Source organism: Chionomys nivalis, chromosome 25, assembly GCF_950005125.1.
Source record: "Chionomys nivalis chromosome 25, mChiNiv1.1, whole genome shotgun sequence".
NCBI lineage: Eukaryota > Metazoa > Chordata > Mammalia > Rodentia > Cricetidae > Chionomys > Chionomys nivalis.
Window position 1 is genome coordinate 29,662,609 of NC_080110.1, and position 16,650 is coordinate 29,679,258.

Genomic DNA, 16,650 nt, shown 5'->3' on the forward strand with positions numbered 1-16,650 from the left:
ATTGTGAAAAAGTCTTTATTTTAAGAAAAAAATTTAACAAGTTTCACTTAGCAAAATACACCCAAAAGGAAATCACAGTACAAAGAAAGCTTTAAGTCAAGGCCTCACCAATTCCTACACTATTAGTATTGTGTCTCAATTCTCAAAACTAACTTTTAAAAAGCTTAAACTTAACCTAAAGATTTAAATGAAAATATAAACTAGAATGAAAAAAACATGGAACGCTTCACGAATTTGCGTGTCACCCTTGCGCAGGGACCATGCTAATCTTCTCTGTATCGCTCCAATTTTAGTATATGTGCTGCCGAAGCGAGCACTCACGCAGGGTCTTGAACTGTAGCCCAGGGTGGCCTGGAACTCCCTTTTCAGTGCTGAGTATTGAACTCAGGACCTTGCACACAGTAGCTTTGTGCCCAGGACAAGAGCAAACTTTTCCGGAGAACAGACATAATAGGGTACTCTTTTCCTTTGCCAAATAAATACATGACAATAGAACCCCTAATTTAATTTATCAAATTTATTGTTGTGTGTGTATGTGTGTGTGCGTGTGTGTGTGTGTGTGTGTGTTTGCACGTGCACGGTGTGCAGGTGTCTTTGCATGAGTTTGGAGGTCAGAGAACAACTGTTGTTTGTTTTCTTTTTCCACCCTGGGGGTCCTGGGGATCAAACTCAGGTCATGGGTTGCTGGTGAGCCCCTTTACCTGCTGAGCCATCTTACTGAGCCGTTATTAAAACAGATGAGAAGGTCAGGCGTAGTGGGGCACATCTTTAATCTTGGCCCTTGGGAGGCAGAGACAGGCAGGTCTCTAAATTCAAAGCCAGCCTGCTCTACAGAGCGAGTTCCAGGAGAGTCAGAGCTACACAGAGAAACCCTGTCTCAAAATGACAGAAGAGGAGGAGGAGAAAAACAAATACAAAGCCGACAACGCGCTATCGCTATCCCTATCTAGTAAAGACATAAAAAGATAAACGCAGGATAAAAGAGGTTCTCAAGCCAGACATGGTGGCACCCACATAAACTTCCAGCAGTGGGCGGCTGTGGAGGTTGAGGCATGAAGAGTGCAAGACAGTCTGAACTACATACTAAGCTTTAGGCTAGCCTGAGCTACATAGAGAACAATCTGAACTACATACCAAGCTTTAGGCTAGCCTGAGCTACATAGAGGAACCCCTCCCACCCCATCTCAACAATTAAAGGAAAAGTTCTTTGAAGAACGACTGGTGCAGCTGTATAAGAACTTATCGTGTGGTGTGTGTGTGTGTGTTCGCGGAGCATGTACCCAATGAACTTTCACCTCTGACCAGTGACCCTCCTATGGACTGGCATTTTGAAGCCATTTCACTAAGGAAGCCACTTTTTTGCTTCTAGAGGCAGAATGTCGGTATATTTCCTGAGCTTGCAAGGTGCTGCAGTCCTCAGAAATAGTGCCAGACAACTGCCTGTAGAGCTCCTGAGTTAGGAACTCATTGTCATTCTCATTCCTGGCTTGTGTCCGAGCCTCGGCCTCCGTCGCCAGGACCCCGAACTCTCGTGTGCAGCTTCCAACTCCTTTCCTTCAGTCCCCTTAAGAGTCAAGGTGTATGAGTGGCAGAGGCCTGGATCAGTGGGTTCCTGGAGGATGAGAGCTTGTTTGTCTAGGTCACTGTCATCTCACCCTTGCCCCATAGTGCCTAACTGACCTAGACCCTGACCAATTTCTGAGCGGAGGCCTCCATCCCCTCCTGCCTTCTCCCATCACCCTGCTCCTCCTCTTGGCTAAAACCTCAAGTCCTGCAGCCTAGTTCTCTGTTGGCTAGCAGAGCCTGTGACATTGAGCAAAATCAATTTGGTCAGCTCTCGATGTTTCTGCTCAGGGGCTGCAGTCGGAGCCTGACCCAAGGGGAGGAAGGACAAGAACTCCCTGGGTTTTCTTTTCTTTTCTTCTGACCAGGAAACTGGGAGAAGGAAAGAATGCCTTGAGAAAGGAGCTGGGGTGTTGGAACTCTGTCCAAAGGGAACGAGGACAGTAAATGCACACAGATATCTAAGCCTGCCTGAAACCCAAATATAGCTGTTTGCCCTGGAATATCCTCACACAGTACCTCTGGCCTTTGTTCTTATCATCACCCTTTCCTCAGGCTTTTAGGCTCCCTTTCTCTTGCAAAAGCTACCCCTGCCTGTCTGTACCCTAGCCCCAACCTCGGTGGCATCATTGAGGACTCCATCTGCCTGTGAGTGCTGATGACCAAGAAGCTGGTTTGGCTTCACTCTGTTTGGGGACCTGACTATCACCAGATAGTACCTTCTGTGAAGAAAGGAGGGGAATAAGTTAGACCTTCCAGCCGCTTCTCCAAGGCATGGGACTGGACTCCACTTCATAGGCACACATCCAGGAAGGCCAACTGGGTCATGAGTACCTCTGGGCAGCAGAAACAAACTGGGGGCGGGGGTGGGGGGCAGAATGACAAGTGTGATTTAAATATGAAAAGAGGGTTGTAAAGCATTTGGGGTATGCTCTGGAATAAAGGAATGGAAGGCCTGTTGGTGCTCTTCCCCAGGCAGGCCACAGGCCCACCTTAGTCCCCTTAACGATTCCAGTAGGTGGAGTCTAAGAAGGAACAAACGGGTCTCCCGTAGTGAAGTGAGTTGTGAGGGGAAGGGGTGAGTACATGGTTATCCGCGAGTCTTAAGGATTGAGGAGCCAGGTGAGCCAAACTCCACCTTTGGGTGGTCACTGTCCAGTGTGGTTCACCCCCTGCGAAGGAAACCCCGCCCTCGCTGCTCCTGCGCGCCCCGCCCAGGCCCGCAGCGCGGCTGCAGCGCGAGGGGCGGAGAGGCAGGCACAGCGCGGAGAGAGGACCAGACGCCCAGGTCGCCGCATCCAGTGCCGCAGGAGACCGAAAGCGCGCCTTCGCCCGGGCGTCCCAGCTGCTTCCTTGGCCCCAGCGACAGATCACCTGTCCTCCGCTTTGACCCCAGCTCAGCGCTCCCTTCCTTCGGAGCACACACTACCCCGTGCAGCCGAAGACTTGCCCCAGCCCCTCGTCGGCGACCACCATGGCGGAGACCAACAACGAATGCAGCATCAAGGTGCTTTGCCGATTTCGGCCCCTGAACCAGGCGGAGATTCTGCGGGGGGACAAGTTCATCCCCATTTTTCAAGGGGACGACAGCGTCATTATTGGGGTGAGTGCTGCATCCAAAGGAAATCAGAGGAGAGGCGTGATGCAAACATCTTTTCACCTTAAGACTTAGCCCCTACGCCTGTCATTCTGCAGCGGCTCCGGGTTACTCACCCTCCACCCGCCGCAGCCCCTCCTCTCCCCTGCATCAGGATGGCTGGGTGTGGCCTGCTTAGGCCTGCAGCCAAGTCTCTGCAGAGTGGGAGGGGGCTCCTTCATCGTCATCGGGAGCCCCAACTGTCTTTGCCACTCTCTTGAAATGTTACCACCCCTTAGAGCCAGTTCCCTGCTTTGGGGATGCCCCCTCCCCCGAGAAAGAGCGTTTTCTCTTTGTTATTGGCTTGCATCTCTGCCCCAACCTCCACGAAGGGAGGGGAAGATTAGTAGATGGGCTAGATCAGAAATGAGAAGTCTAGGGTCCCTATGGAGGAATGAATGGGAATGGATTCTAGGACCGGCTAGCCCTTCATCATCCCCGAAGTGTTGCTGCCTGGACTTGGGCGGGGGAGGGAGTACAGGTCTGATGAAGGGTTTCTGGGAAAGAAATACATCGATGGATGCCACACCCAATTGAGGAGGTAGCCTCCAGAACCGTAAGGACGCGTCTGCCTTTCTATCCCAAGTATAGTATCAAGAGAATTTCAGACTCCCTGAACCCTCCCAAGTCAAAATGCTCAAGCCCCGAGTTCATTCATACTTGCTTATCCATCTAATCTTGAAAATCTCATGGAGTGTAGTAGTTGACCACCACCTCATCATGGAAGCCCTGAGATCTTCAGGAACGTTACCATGTACCGTGTCCTTGGTAGTCTGTTTACTGCTGAATTCTCAAAACTACAGTCTGAAGTCGTGTGCATATTTCCATTTTACAGATTAGGAGATTGAGGCCCAAGGAAGTTGAATGACTTTCTCAAGGTCATGCTGAGAATCCATAGATCTGTTCAGTCTATGGAACTGGACTGGGGTCTGGGACTCCAAAACACACATGATTTTCCTTTGTGTCCCCCTTGCCTCCCCAGATTTCTGGTCCAGATCGTTATCTGTGATGGCCTAAAGGGACTTCGGGCTGTGAAGGGTTGAGTTCTGCAGGGTTTTGAGGGTACTAAGCCAAGAAACCATTGCCAGGTTTGGAAGGGAGGGGCATCTATGAGGGCAATCTTCAAGGTCAGGGTGATTCTCCCGGGTCTTCGTCCACGGTGCTTGGCATAAAGCAAGGAGAAAGGCGACACCTGGACCTTCGAGTTGGGGAGCAGAACCTTTTGTAAACATGTCCCCCAAAAAGCCCCAGGCTCCTACCCTAGCCTGTCATCTTCTCACACAGTGAACTCAGCTCAACGCTTCTGCCCCACGGAGAGCACCCCTGTTTACCTTAGGGACCTAGGCTTTGCTGTTTGGTCAGCGTGGTCAGGTTAAAAGAAATCCCTGGTCAGCCCTAGGGACCCCTCTCTTTCTGAGTATCCTGACTGTCAGTCTTTAAGTAAGGGGATTTGTGCTTTGAGGTCCTTTTAAGCTGTAAAGACTGAAAAACAGGAGGGGTGGTCATGGGGAGCAAAGGCACTAAGGGTACCTACTTTAAAGCTAACTTCATTAGCCTTATCCACTATACGAAGATGGGCTCCCTAGGCTCTGTAGGCCATCCTGGTGGGTGGGATGGGTCCTGGCCTGTGATGTTGGGAGGAAGGGTGAGGGAATCATCTGACCATTTAGTCCAGCTAAACAGAAGAGACACCAGGGGTGGGGATGGGGGGTAAAAAGAAGTCCATGTCCCCCCGGTTTGCAGATTCTATCTCAGCTTCGTAGTTGGTCTCCTCTTACCTGTCTGGTTCATACTGGTAGGGCTATACCTTTGTCTCCTGAATTGTTCCTTACCCAAGCCCTCCTGTCAATCTCTTACTCAAGATGTAAGTCTTCCAGGGGACCATTTTGTCTCAGGCGGCATCCTCCGAGCTGCTTGCCCTCTGGGCCACCATTCTTCACTCTGCCGAAGGATGGCTTCGGAGGGAGATGCTTGTGAGGAGGGTCTTGATGGTTCCCGTATGGCAATGGCAACTTCTGCCTCTTGTTTTCTCCTCTGGCTCCCTTTGGGAGCCAGTGTGGGGGGCTCTGCCTGATGACCAGTGGAGAAGCCACTTCAGAATGTCTGGGAAGGCGAGGGAAAGCAGGCTGGGTGGAGTGGGAGGGCATCACCCACTAGAGCCAGCAGCCCGACTCCCTCTCCTCTCTGCTCAGCACTGTAACTTGCTCTGGCCTTCAGAGGCCCTCCTGCGCCTGGGCTGGCAGAGGGTAGAGCAGCAACGGTTCTGTAGGTCTTGTCTTTGCCCCACTCTCTGACTTCTCTCAGGTTCCTAGGGGGTGGGATTTGACAAAGTCAGCAGCCTGAGTCATAGTAAAAGGCTGCCTGGGGCACGGCCTACGTACGTGTGGTGTTCTGTTTTGTTTTGCTCTTTTTACGCTCAAATCCAGTCTGATTTTTCTCACTGAACTCATTTAGGTATCTCTCTGGCTTTTCCTCTTTGTTCCAGCCTGGGTCACTGCATCTGTGCCAGATGTGGGGGAGGGGTGATGGCAAGGAATCAATCAATTTCAAGCAAAATCTCTCTCTCTCTCTCTCTCTCTCTCTCTCTCTCTCTCTCTCTCTCTCTCTCCTTTTCAACTGTCCAACTCAGGCCTCCCAAAAGTTAAGCAAATTGTCTTTTGTTTTGTTTTTGTTTGTTTGAGACAGGATTTCTCTGTGTAGCTCTGGCTGTTCTGGAACTCACTCTATAGACCAGGCTGGCCTCAAACTCAGAGATCTGCCTGCCTCTGCCTCCTGAGTGCTGGAATTAAAGGCGTGCGCCATTACCACTTGGCTTGTATTTTGTTGGTATTATATGACTTTATTTATTTTGTGAGTATGATGTGGGTGGTGGCATGCCACAGCACACATGTGAGAGGCAGAGGGCAACTTTCAAGAGTCTCCCCCTCCCCCCATGGAGATCCTGGGGGTTGAATTACACCAGGCTTGGCGGCACCATCACCCTCTGGACCGTCTCCCTGGCCCAGTTCTGTTTTGTTTTGTTTTTGAGACAGTCCTTCTATCTCAGGATAGTTGGGAACTCCAGGTATTCCAGTCTGGACCCAGACTCCATATCCTGTCTCGGCTTCCTGAATGCTGGGATTGCAGCCATGTGCAACCATCGTGACTCTGAGGGTCCTGTGATCTCTGAAGGGAAAGCGAGTATCTCTTTAGCTTTGAGGGGAGAGCCATGAAGGAAAATGGAGAGCTGAGGCAATGTTCGCTGTGGCTAGTGTCTCTCAAGCATTGCCATGGTAACAATACCCAGGGGTGTCACCACAGAATAGGGCCTGGTGCTTGAAGTTCGGGTTCGATGAAGGGCTTTCTTGACAACTGAACAGGTCCTTGAGCCCCTAATCTTATCTCCCCATTAGCATCAAGCAGCACATGTTATAGAAAACATTGTTAGGTGCTGAGGCCTCTCCTGTGCCAGCCGATGAAGGGAAGCTCAGAGTGGGTTCAAAGACAGCACAGAGCCCTGACTGTGGGCTTTCCAGGGAGAGCCTCTGGGGAAGGCGAGGAGGAGTGTGGAGCTAGCAGGGCTGGGAGAGAGCAGCTCAGAGGTGCAGAGACTTCTGCAGGAGTGCTTCTAATGGAGCAGGTCATTCAGTTTTGGAGGCTTTGGCATTATCTGGGTGTGAAGCTACCTGGAGGAGAGGGTGGAAAAGATTTGGGGGAGAACACTTCTGAAATGGGGTAGAAGTTAGAGAAGGAGGTGATGAAAAGCTTTAGTTCTACTTAAAATACTTGGAGAAATACAGATCCGGGAAGACATGAGGCAGCAAGGGCAAAGCCAAGAGAAGGCTGGGATGTGGGGCAGGGCTGGTGTTTGTGATTCCTTGCTCACTGTCAGTGTGAGATTGAAGTCAGAACCGCGAGGGTTTGAAACCATGCTCATCATTTCTTGGCTGTGTGGCTGTGGGAAAACGAGACCTCTCTGAGCCTCCTCATTTATAAAGCGAGGATAAACACACTTACCTCGTAGGATTCTCATAGCCATTGTTTTATGTTTTTATTTTTATTTGGGGAGTATATGTACTGTATGCATGTGTGTGTATGTGTGAAAATATGTGTGTGAGAGTGAGCTTGCACATTTGTCCATCTGCAGAGGCCAAAGGAGGATGTCTGTGTCTTCCTCTGTTGCTGGCCACCTGCTCCCATTGAGACAGTCTCTTCACCTGAAGCTCACCATCGTGACTAGGCTGGTGGTCAGTGGTGCCCTGGGATCTACCTGTTTCTGCTTCCCAGTACTAAGGTCACAGATACACACAGCCCATGGCCGGGTTTTCTGTGGGTGCTGGAGATATGAACGCAGGTCCTCATGCGTGCACAGCAAGGGATCTTACTGCGTCACCTCCCAGCCTCTGTTTCTATCTTATTTTAAATTTACTTTTATTTATTTGTGGGGTGGGGCACACATGCCAGGGCATGCCAGCGCAGGTCAAAGGACAGTCTGCAGGAATCAGCTTTCTTTCTCCTTCCACCAAGAGAGTCCCATGGTTGGAACTCAGACTGGGCGGCAGACGCCTTTATCCACTGAGCCATCTCACCAGCTCCTGTTTATTATTTTTTTGAGATAGGTTTTTGCTCTGTGTCCTGGGCAGGTTTACAACTCACTGTGTAGTCCAGGGTGGCTCAAGTTCAAATTTGAGAGTAACCTTCACGCCTTAGCCTCTTGAGTGGGATTATGGGTGTGTGCCCCTAGGCCCCAAATAAACTCCTGGTAACAGCTGAAAGTTAGCTGAACACACCCTGTGGTACACACCCTGTAAATCCTAGTATTCAAGACGCTGAGGCAGAAGGATTGAAAGTTTGAGACAGTTTAGACTCCACAGAAAGATCATGCCTTTAAAAAAAAAAAAGTAGGGAAGGGGATTGCTGGAGAGATAGCTCAGAGATTAAGAGCACTGGCAGTTCCAGGGGATTAGCTACCCTCTTCTGGTCTCCACATGCACTAGGCATGCACAAGATACACATAAATACATACATGTAAACAAACAATCACACACATAAAGATAAAAATATTTTTTAAGTGGTGATGCACACCTTTAATCCCAGCACTCGGGAGGCAGAGGCAGGTGGATCTCTGTGAGTCTGAGTCCAGCCTGGTCTACAGAGCAAGTTCCAGGACACCCAGGGCTACACAGAGAAACTCTGTCTTGAAAAACAAAAACAACAAAAAACAAGTAAAAGATGTTATTTTTATATACTTTGTCCCTGCACAAGTGGGATTTGGAAGGGCTAAGCACTTGGCTATGTTTTTATTTTTTTATTATTTATTTATTTATTTTGGTTTTTCGAGACAGGGTTTCTCTGTAACTTTGGTGCCCGTCCTGGAACTAGCTCTTGTAGACCAGGCTGGCCTCGAACTCCCAGAGATCCACCTGCCTCTGCCTCCCGAGTGCTGGGATTAAAGGCGTGCGCCACCACCACCCGGCAGCACTTGGCTATCTTATGGATGGTTTCGTCTAAACCACCAAACCTCTATACTTCTCCTCGATATCTATTTATCCAACAAACATAAAAAGTAGCTTGTGGGGCTGGAGAGATGGCTCAGCGGTTAAGAGCACTGCCTGCTCTTCCAAAGGTCCTGAGTTCAATTCCCAGCAACCACATAGTGGCTCACAACCATCTGTAATGAGGACTGGCGCCCTCTTCTGGCCTTCAGGCATACACACAGACAGAATATTGTATACATAATAAATAAATAAATATTTTTAAAAAAAGAATTAGGAAGTAATGAAATCATAATAAATTCATGGCCCATCACAGAATGATAAAAGCACCCATTTCTTAGCTCCTGGTTATCTTTTACCCTCACAGACACAAGAGCCCCACCCTTCTTCCCTCTGTACTCCATTGCTTCTTTCCAGCCTGGGTTCCCAGGCACTTCTTAGCTTCAGCACTTGGAGAGCGCCCTCCATTTTACACATCCAGTGCTTTCTGGAATCAACCACCAGGGATGTTTTGAACCGAGTGGGTGTAGATTTGAGTGTGTTGGTACCTGTGTTCCCCGGGGAGAAGGGAGGATGGGAGGGGCCAGACTGGCTGTAGAGTTATATTTAATGCCCTTTAGCTGGGTGCCTGGCTCTAGGCAGCGTGGCTAGAGATCGTTGGTGAAAAACATTGGTCTGAGATAGACATGCGCTGTTTCTGTTTCTGGCCACTGGGTAGGAGAAACATGGATGTGCATTACAGTTAAAGAATTAAAGTAGAGCCGGGCGGTGGTGGCGCACGTCTTTAATCCACCTGCCTCTGCCTCCTCAGTGCTGGGATTAAAGGCATGTACCACCACCGCCTGGCCATTTTTATTTTTCAAACAACCTTCATATGTAGCTCAGGCTGGTCTTGAACTCATGGCAATTCTACTGCCTCAGCCTCCTGAGTACTAGGGCTACAGGAACATATCACCGTGCCTTGGTCATCTTATAATTTTTTTCCCAAGACAGGGTTTCTCTGTGTAACAGCCCTGGCTGTCCTGGAACTCAATCTGTAGACCGGGCTAGTTTGAAACTCACTGAGATCTTCCTGCCTGCTTTCTGAGTGCTGGGATTACATACAGATGCTGTCATGCCAACCTCATTTTGTAACTGTTAATCAAACCTTTCAATAAGTCTTGTGCTTCTCTACTGTAGCCTTCTTTCAGAAACATACCACCGCCGGTTTCCGTGGGCACTTCCAAAAACTTTATATACACTGACAACCAAGTACATGTGTGCATGTGTACATTAAATACACTTACAACCAAGTACACGTGTGCATGTGTACATTAAATACACTTACAACCAAGTACACATGTGCATGTGTACATTACATACACTGACAACCAAGTACACGTGTGCATGTGTACATTATATACACTGACAACCAAGTACACGTGTGCATGTGTACATTAAATACACTGACAACCAAGTACATGTGTGCATGTGTACATTATATACACTGACAACCAAGTACATGTGTGCATGTGTACATTATATACACTGACAACCAAGTACATGTGTGCATGTGTACATTAAATACACTGACAACCAAGTACATGTGTGCATGTGTACATTATATACACTGACAACCAAGTACATGTGTGCATGTGTACATTATATACACTGACAACCAAGTACACGTGTGCATGTGTACATTAAATACACTGACAACCAAGTACACGTGTGCATGTGTACATTAAATACACTGACAACCAAGTACACGCGTGCATGTGTACATTAAATAAACTGACAACCAAGTACACGTGTGCATGTGTACATTAAATACACTGACAACCAAGTACATGTGTGCATGTGTACATTATATACACTGACAACCAAGTACACGTGTGCATGTGTACATTATATACACTGACAACCAAGTACACGTGTGCATGTGTACATTAAATACACTTACAACCAAGTACACGTGTGCATGTATACATTATATACACTGACAACCAAGTACACGTGTGCATGTGTACATTAAATACACTGACAACCAAGTACTGCAGACATTCTATTCACTTAGTCTCAAGTACGTACAGGTTACACATTATATACATTTCCAGTGAAGCACGTATGTACAAGCCTGCTGTCTAAGTTAGGGTTTCTATTGCTGTGACAAAACACCATGACCAAAAGCAAGAGGAGGAGGACACGGTTTGGCTTACACTGTCACACCGCTGTCCATCACTGAAGGGAGTCAGGGCAGGAACTCAGACAGGGCAGGGACCTGGAGGCAGGAGCTGATGCGGAGGCCATGGAGGGGTGCTGCTTACTGGTTTTTCCCTTTGGCTTGCTCAATCTGCTTTCTTATAAAACTTGGGACCCCTGCCCAGGGGTGGTACCACTCACAGTGGACTGGGCCGTTCCTTTCTCAACAACCACTAATTTAAAAAATGCCCTAGAGGCTTCTCTACAGTTGGATCTTATGGAGGCATTTTCTCCATGGAGGCTTGCTCCTCTCAGATGACTAGCTTATATCAAGTTGATATTAAACTAGCCAGCACACAGACATTTTTGTGCATATGTTAGCATAGTATACACACTATTTTGTGCTTTTGAAAAAATTACCATTGAGCCTTGGAAATTTTTCCATATCAGCACGTAAAATTCATTTCATTCAACATGTAAATTGTTGCTGCGTAAATTGTTATCTGGGGTCATTCTAGGAGACCTCTCTCCTGTATGCTGATACCTCTGTCGTGTTGAAAATAAGGATATTAATCTGTTTATTTAAAAACTTCAGATTTTCTGGGCTGGGTGTGTTGTCTCACACCTTTAACCTCAGCACTACGGAGGCAGAAGCAGGAGGATCTATGAGTTCAGGGCCAGCCTGGTCTACATAATGAGTTACTGAAACATGAATGTTGGAGCCCATTTCCTATGGTGGGATACCTTGCTCAGCCTTAACACAGGAGGGAGGGCCTTGGTCCTGCCCCAACTTAATGTGCCAGACTTTGTTGACTCCCCATGGGAGCCTTTACCCATTAGAAGGAGTGGATGGGGGGGGGTAGGCTGGAGGGGAGGCAAAGGGGAGTTGGGGGAGGGGTGAGAGAGACTGTGGTTGGAATGTAAAATGAAGAAAAAAAATAAAAACAACAAAAACATTAGATGTTCTGATTTTAAAAAGAGATCATTTTAGCCAGGCAGTAGTGGTGCACGCCTCTAGTCCCAGCACTTGGGAAGCAGAGGCAGGTGGATCTCTGTGAGTTTGAGGCCAGCCTGGTCTACAGAAAAAAAAAAAAAACCTCTTATTTTGGAAGAAGTTTTTGTTGTTGCTGTTGTTGTTCAGACAGGGTCTCACCATGTATCCACCCGCCTCTGCCTCCCGAGTGCTGGGCTTAAAGGCATGTGCCACTACCGCCCTGTACAACTGCAGAAATTTTAAGTCAAAAAACAAATCAGCAACAACAAAACCCAGACCTTAAAATCAGTGTTGCACGGTAGCTCCCACCTGCTACCCCAGCCCTCTGGAGATTGAGCTGAGGGCTTGCCATGAATGCTGGTTAGCCTGGGCTACAGTCTGCTACCTCAGCCCTCTAGAGATTGAGCTAGGGGGCTTGCCATGAATGTTGGTTAACCTGGGCTACAGTGCAAAGTCCTGTGCCTCCCAAACCATCAAATGAAATAAAACCCATACTGACCGAGGATAACTATTAGCATGGTCTCCTATGCAAAATCTATATACACATGCAGCCACATACTACCTATTCTGTGTTTATATACATGTATATTTACAGAAACAGAACCATTCTTTTTTTTTTTTCCTTTCATTTTTGTTTTTTTGAGACAGGATTTCTCTTTGTAATAGCCCTGGCTGTCCTGGAACTCACTTCGTAGACCAGGCTGGCCTCAAACTCACAAGATCCACCTGTCGCTGCCTCCTAAGTGCTGGGATTAAAGACATGTGCCACCACCGCCCTACTGAACCATTCTTTTATAGTCTTTATTTTGTGTTGGTGTTTTTATTTCTCACTGTACACACACCTGTTTTTGGTCTTTTGGTTTAGCAATATTTGTGTTTACTGTCTCTTGTCACTACGTGTTCTTCTGTAATATCATCTTGTAGATAAATTTTTCTTTGGGCCGGCAGCTTACAAAAAAAACAACATGGAAATGTCGTATTAATTATGAAAGCTTGGCCTATAGCATTGGCTTGTTCCTAATGAGCTCTTATAATTAAATAAACCCACTTCTATTAATCTATGTTTTATCCTGTGGCCTTTTACCTTTCTTTGATTCCATATGTCTGACTCCCTCCGTGTCTTGTTGGTGTCTCCTCTGCACCCCTACTTCCTCTTTCTGCCTGGAAGTTCCACCTATACCTCCTGCCTAGCTATTGACCTTTCAGCTCTTTATTAAACCAATCACAGCGATATATCTTCATACTGTATACAAATATCCCGCAACATCATCTATACTTTTTTTTTTTTTTTTTTTTTTTTTTTGGTTTTTCGAGTAGTTTCTCTGTAGCTTTGGTGCCTGTCCTGGAACTAGCTCTTGTAGACCAGGCTGGCCTCGAACTCCCAGAGATCCTTCTGCCTCTGCCTCCCGAGTGCTGGGATTAAAGGCGTGCGCCACCACCGCCCGGCCATAATCTATACTTTTATATTTTTAGTTTAATCAGTAACTCTTCCATTTCTGGTTCGTTTATTTTCTCCTCTTCCTTTTCTTTTTCCTCCTCTAGAGATGGTCTCATATAGCCTATGCTGACCTTGAACTTATTGTGTAGCTCTTATTAGCCTTGAATGGTCATCCTCCTGCCTCCACCTCACCAGTGCTGGGATTCCAAGTGTGCACCATCATGCTGGCTTCCATGTTTGTTTCCTTTCTGTCTGTCTCCCTGTCTTTGTTGTTGTTGCTTTTGTTGTTTGTTTGTTTTTTCTAAGACAGGGTTTCTCTGTGTGTCTCTGGCTGTCCTGGAACTTGCTCTGTAGACCAGACTGGCCTTGAACTCACAGAGATCCACCAGCCTCAACCTCCCCAGTGCTGGGATTAAAGGCGTGCGCCACCACGCCTGGCCGGCATCTGTTTTCTAAAGCTGTTCTATCCATATACTCCTGCCCTCCACAAGGCTTAGTTTTTGTTTCTGTACAAAAGACATACCCTTCACCTTTTGTCTTTCCTATTTTCTCCTCCCCCACCCCCAGAGAACTGGACTCGGTGCTCAGGGAATGACCAGGAGGCAGGAGGCCTTTGTCCCACACCTTACCCACAAGCTGAGCCCCAGCACACACACTATTTGGTAGAATTCAGCTTGGGGTAGGAACCAGGTGTACCATGTGCCAGCTTTGATTCCATTGTCAGGAATGGAGCAAGAGAGCAGTTGCCCCCGAAGGACCAGGGCAGATGCTGTCTGGCCAAAAAAGATAGCAGAACCAAACTCACACTCAACACTCATGGGGGCTGAAGATATAAAGGTCTGAGACAGCCTGATGACCACTCAGGAGCATGCTACCAAGGCGGTGAGCTCAGCCTGCAATGATGCTCCTAGGTGTGGCTTTATCTGTTTTCTTCACTGTGTCTCCCACACACCGAGTGCACATCATACCCACTGTGGCCACGAGCATTGTCAGGAGGTGTACTACCTTCAGGACTCAAGTGGACTTCATGGTCATGAGCAGGGAGGGTACCTTCTGTACATTGCAGCTCACACACCAGGTGCTCTGAGTGACACTCTGTCCATAGTCCCTGGTACTCGTGGTACACAGCCCACATACGAGCTCATCTGTCTTTTTATCTTTTAAAAAATGCAGTCTCATAGACTGTGTGTGTGTGTGTGTGTTGCATTGCTTGGGACTTGAACACAGGGCCTACTAGGTAAGCACTCTACCCCCGTGCTGTCCCCGGCCCCCAAGGTAGACATCAGTTTTGTTTTCTGAGACAGGGTTTCTCTGTGTATCAGCCCTGGAACTTGCTCTGTAGATCAGGCTGGTCTCAAATTCACAGAGATCCGCCTGCCTCTGCCTCCCAAATGCTGGGATCAAAGGCGTGTGCTACCCCTGCTTGACAATAGACATCATTTTTAAAAAAATATTTATTTATTATTACACAGTGTTCAGTCTGCATGCCAGAAGAGGGAGCCAGATCAAATTACAGATGGTTGTGAGCCACCATGTGGTTGCTGGGAATTGAACTCAGGACCTCTGGAAGAGCAGCCAGTGCTCTTAACCTCTGAGCCATCTCTCCAGCCCAATAGTCATCATTTTTATTTTTTCAGTTGATCAATCTTGGACATGGCAATGTATGGACACCAACCTCCCTTTGTTTGTTCTGTGTTTTTCTAGACAGGGTCTCACTATGTAGCCCTGGCTATCGTGGAACTCACTCTGTAGACCATGCTGGCCTTGAACTCACAGAAAGCCTGCCTCTGCTTCTCCAGACTGGGGTCAAAGGCATGCACCACTGTACCTGGCTCAACATTACTTGTTTTAATGGAGTTCTAACCTCCTCCTTTTCTTCTTTGATAAAGTCACATGCATTTATTTGTGTGTGTGTGTGTGTTGGGGTTGGCATGCCACAGCACACGTGTGGAGGTCAGAGGACAAGTTATGGGAGTCAGTTCTCTCCTTTCCACCAGGTGAGTCCTGGGGTCAAACTTAGGCCACATGTGGCAGTTAGAAGTCTCACCTGCCGAAACATTTTGCCAGTTATTCCTTTTCCCTCTCCTCTCCTCACCTTGTCCTCTATTTTCTTTCTTTCTGTGCTGAGGGTTGATGGGGGCTCAGAGCCTTATGTGTGCCAAACACACACTCTCAGAGCCACAGTTCAACTTGTCATTGCTTGGTGTTTGACTTTCTTCTGTGTTTTTCTTGAAGACAAACCACTGAAGTGAACTTTTAAAATATCGATCCTTAATCACTTTGGTAAGTGTTTTGAGAACTGCGTTCCTAGCACCGGAATCTTGGTATAGAATATAAATATTTAAGCACTTAATGGAATAGAATGACTTGCTAAAATCAGTTTATCACACCCCACTAAGGACTTCCTTCCTCAGCTCTTTTCCTCTGTGAATTCTGTTTCCTGGCTCTGCTCTTTTTAAGTATAACTTACTACTTTGGTGATCAGATCAGACCCAGGGCCTTGCCCGTCCTTCAGCAGGGTTCAGCTGCAGGCCCCACTCCTCAGCCCAGCTGCTTGGGCATTGGGTGTATTGATTTGGAGAGCCCAAATAAATATTTCTAGCTAATTTTAACCAAATGACAAATTCAATTTAAAATATTATTTTTGGTTCGGAGTCTTTGACTTTGAAGTCGTTATGCAGCTGAGTTTCTGATCTTCCTGCATCTACCTCCCTAGTGCTAGGATTATATGCATGAGCTCCCACACCTGGTTTATTCTGTGCTGGCAATCAAATCCAGGGCTTTGAACATGGTAGGCAATCATTCTACCAACTTACATTTCCAGACCTTTTTAAAAATTAATTTATTGCTATTATTATTATTACTATTAATTTTTTGAGACAGGGTTTCTCTGTGGTTTTGGAATTGCTATTATTTTTTAACATGTACGGGTGTTTTGTTTTAATGTATGTCTGTGTCCTGTGTGCATGCCTGGTGTCAGCTACCATATGGGTGCTGGGAATTGAACCCAGCAGTGAGTGCTACCACTGAACCATCTCTCCAGCCCCAAAGACTATATATGTGTGTGTGTGTGCACATGTATATATATATATATATATATATATATATATATATATATATATATACACACACACACATATGTATTTATTTTTTGAAACATGATCTTACTATTTAGCCTTGCCTGGCCTAGAACTCACTACATAGACAAGGCTAGCCTCAAACTTCCAGAGATCCTGCTACTTTGGCCAGGATTAAGGTATGCACTGCCATGTAGAACCTGTAGCTTTTCTGTTTTGTTTTGTTTGTTTTAAGATTTTTATTTATTAATCTAACTATACAGTGCTCTGCCTGCATATACGCCTGC

At 47.1% G+C, this 16,650-nt stretch overlaps 1 protein-coding gene and 1 non-coding gene across 2 annotated transcripts in view; one reads left to right on the forward strand and one right to left on the reverse strand.

The window, feature by feature from the left end:
- Positions 1-210: 210 nt before the first annotated feature.
- On the reverse strand, positions 211-317 carry LOC130866676 (U6 spliceosomal RNA). The gene has a single exon (XR_009056366.1). It is a non-coding gene; the product is annotated as a U6 spliceosomal RNA (small nuclear RNA).
- A 2,472-nt stretch (positions 318-2,789) lies between these two features.
- The window catches only part of Kif5a (kinesin family member 5A), a 42,307-nt gene continuing 28,446 nt past the window's right edge, over positions 2,790-16,650 (forward strand). Inside the window, exon 1 of the mRNA XM_057757644.1 lies at positions 2,790-3,166. Within this exon, the coding sequence (XP_057613627.1) occupies positions 3,038-3,166 (129 nt within the window). The 5' untranslated portion in view covers positions 2,790-3,037. The remainder of the gene's footprint in view (positions 3,167-16,650) is intronic.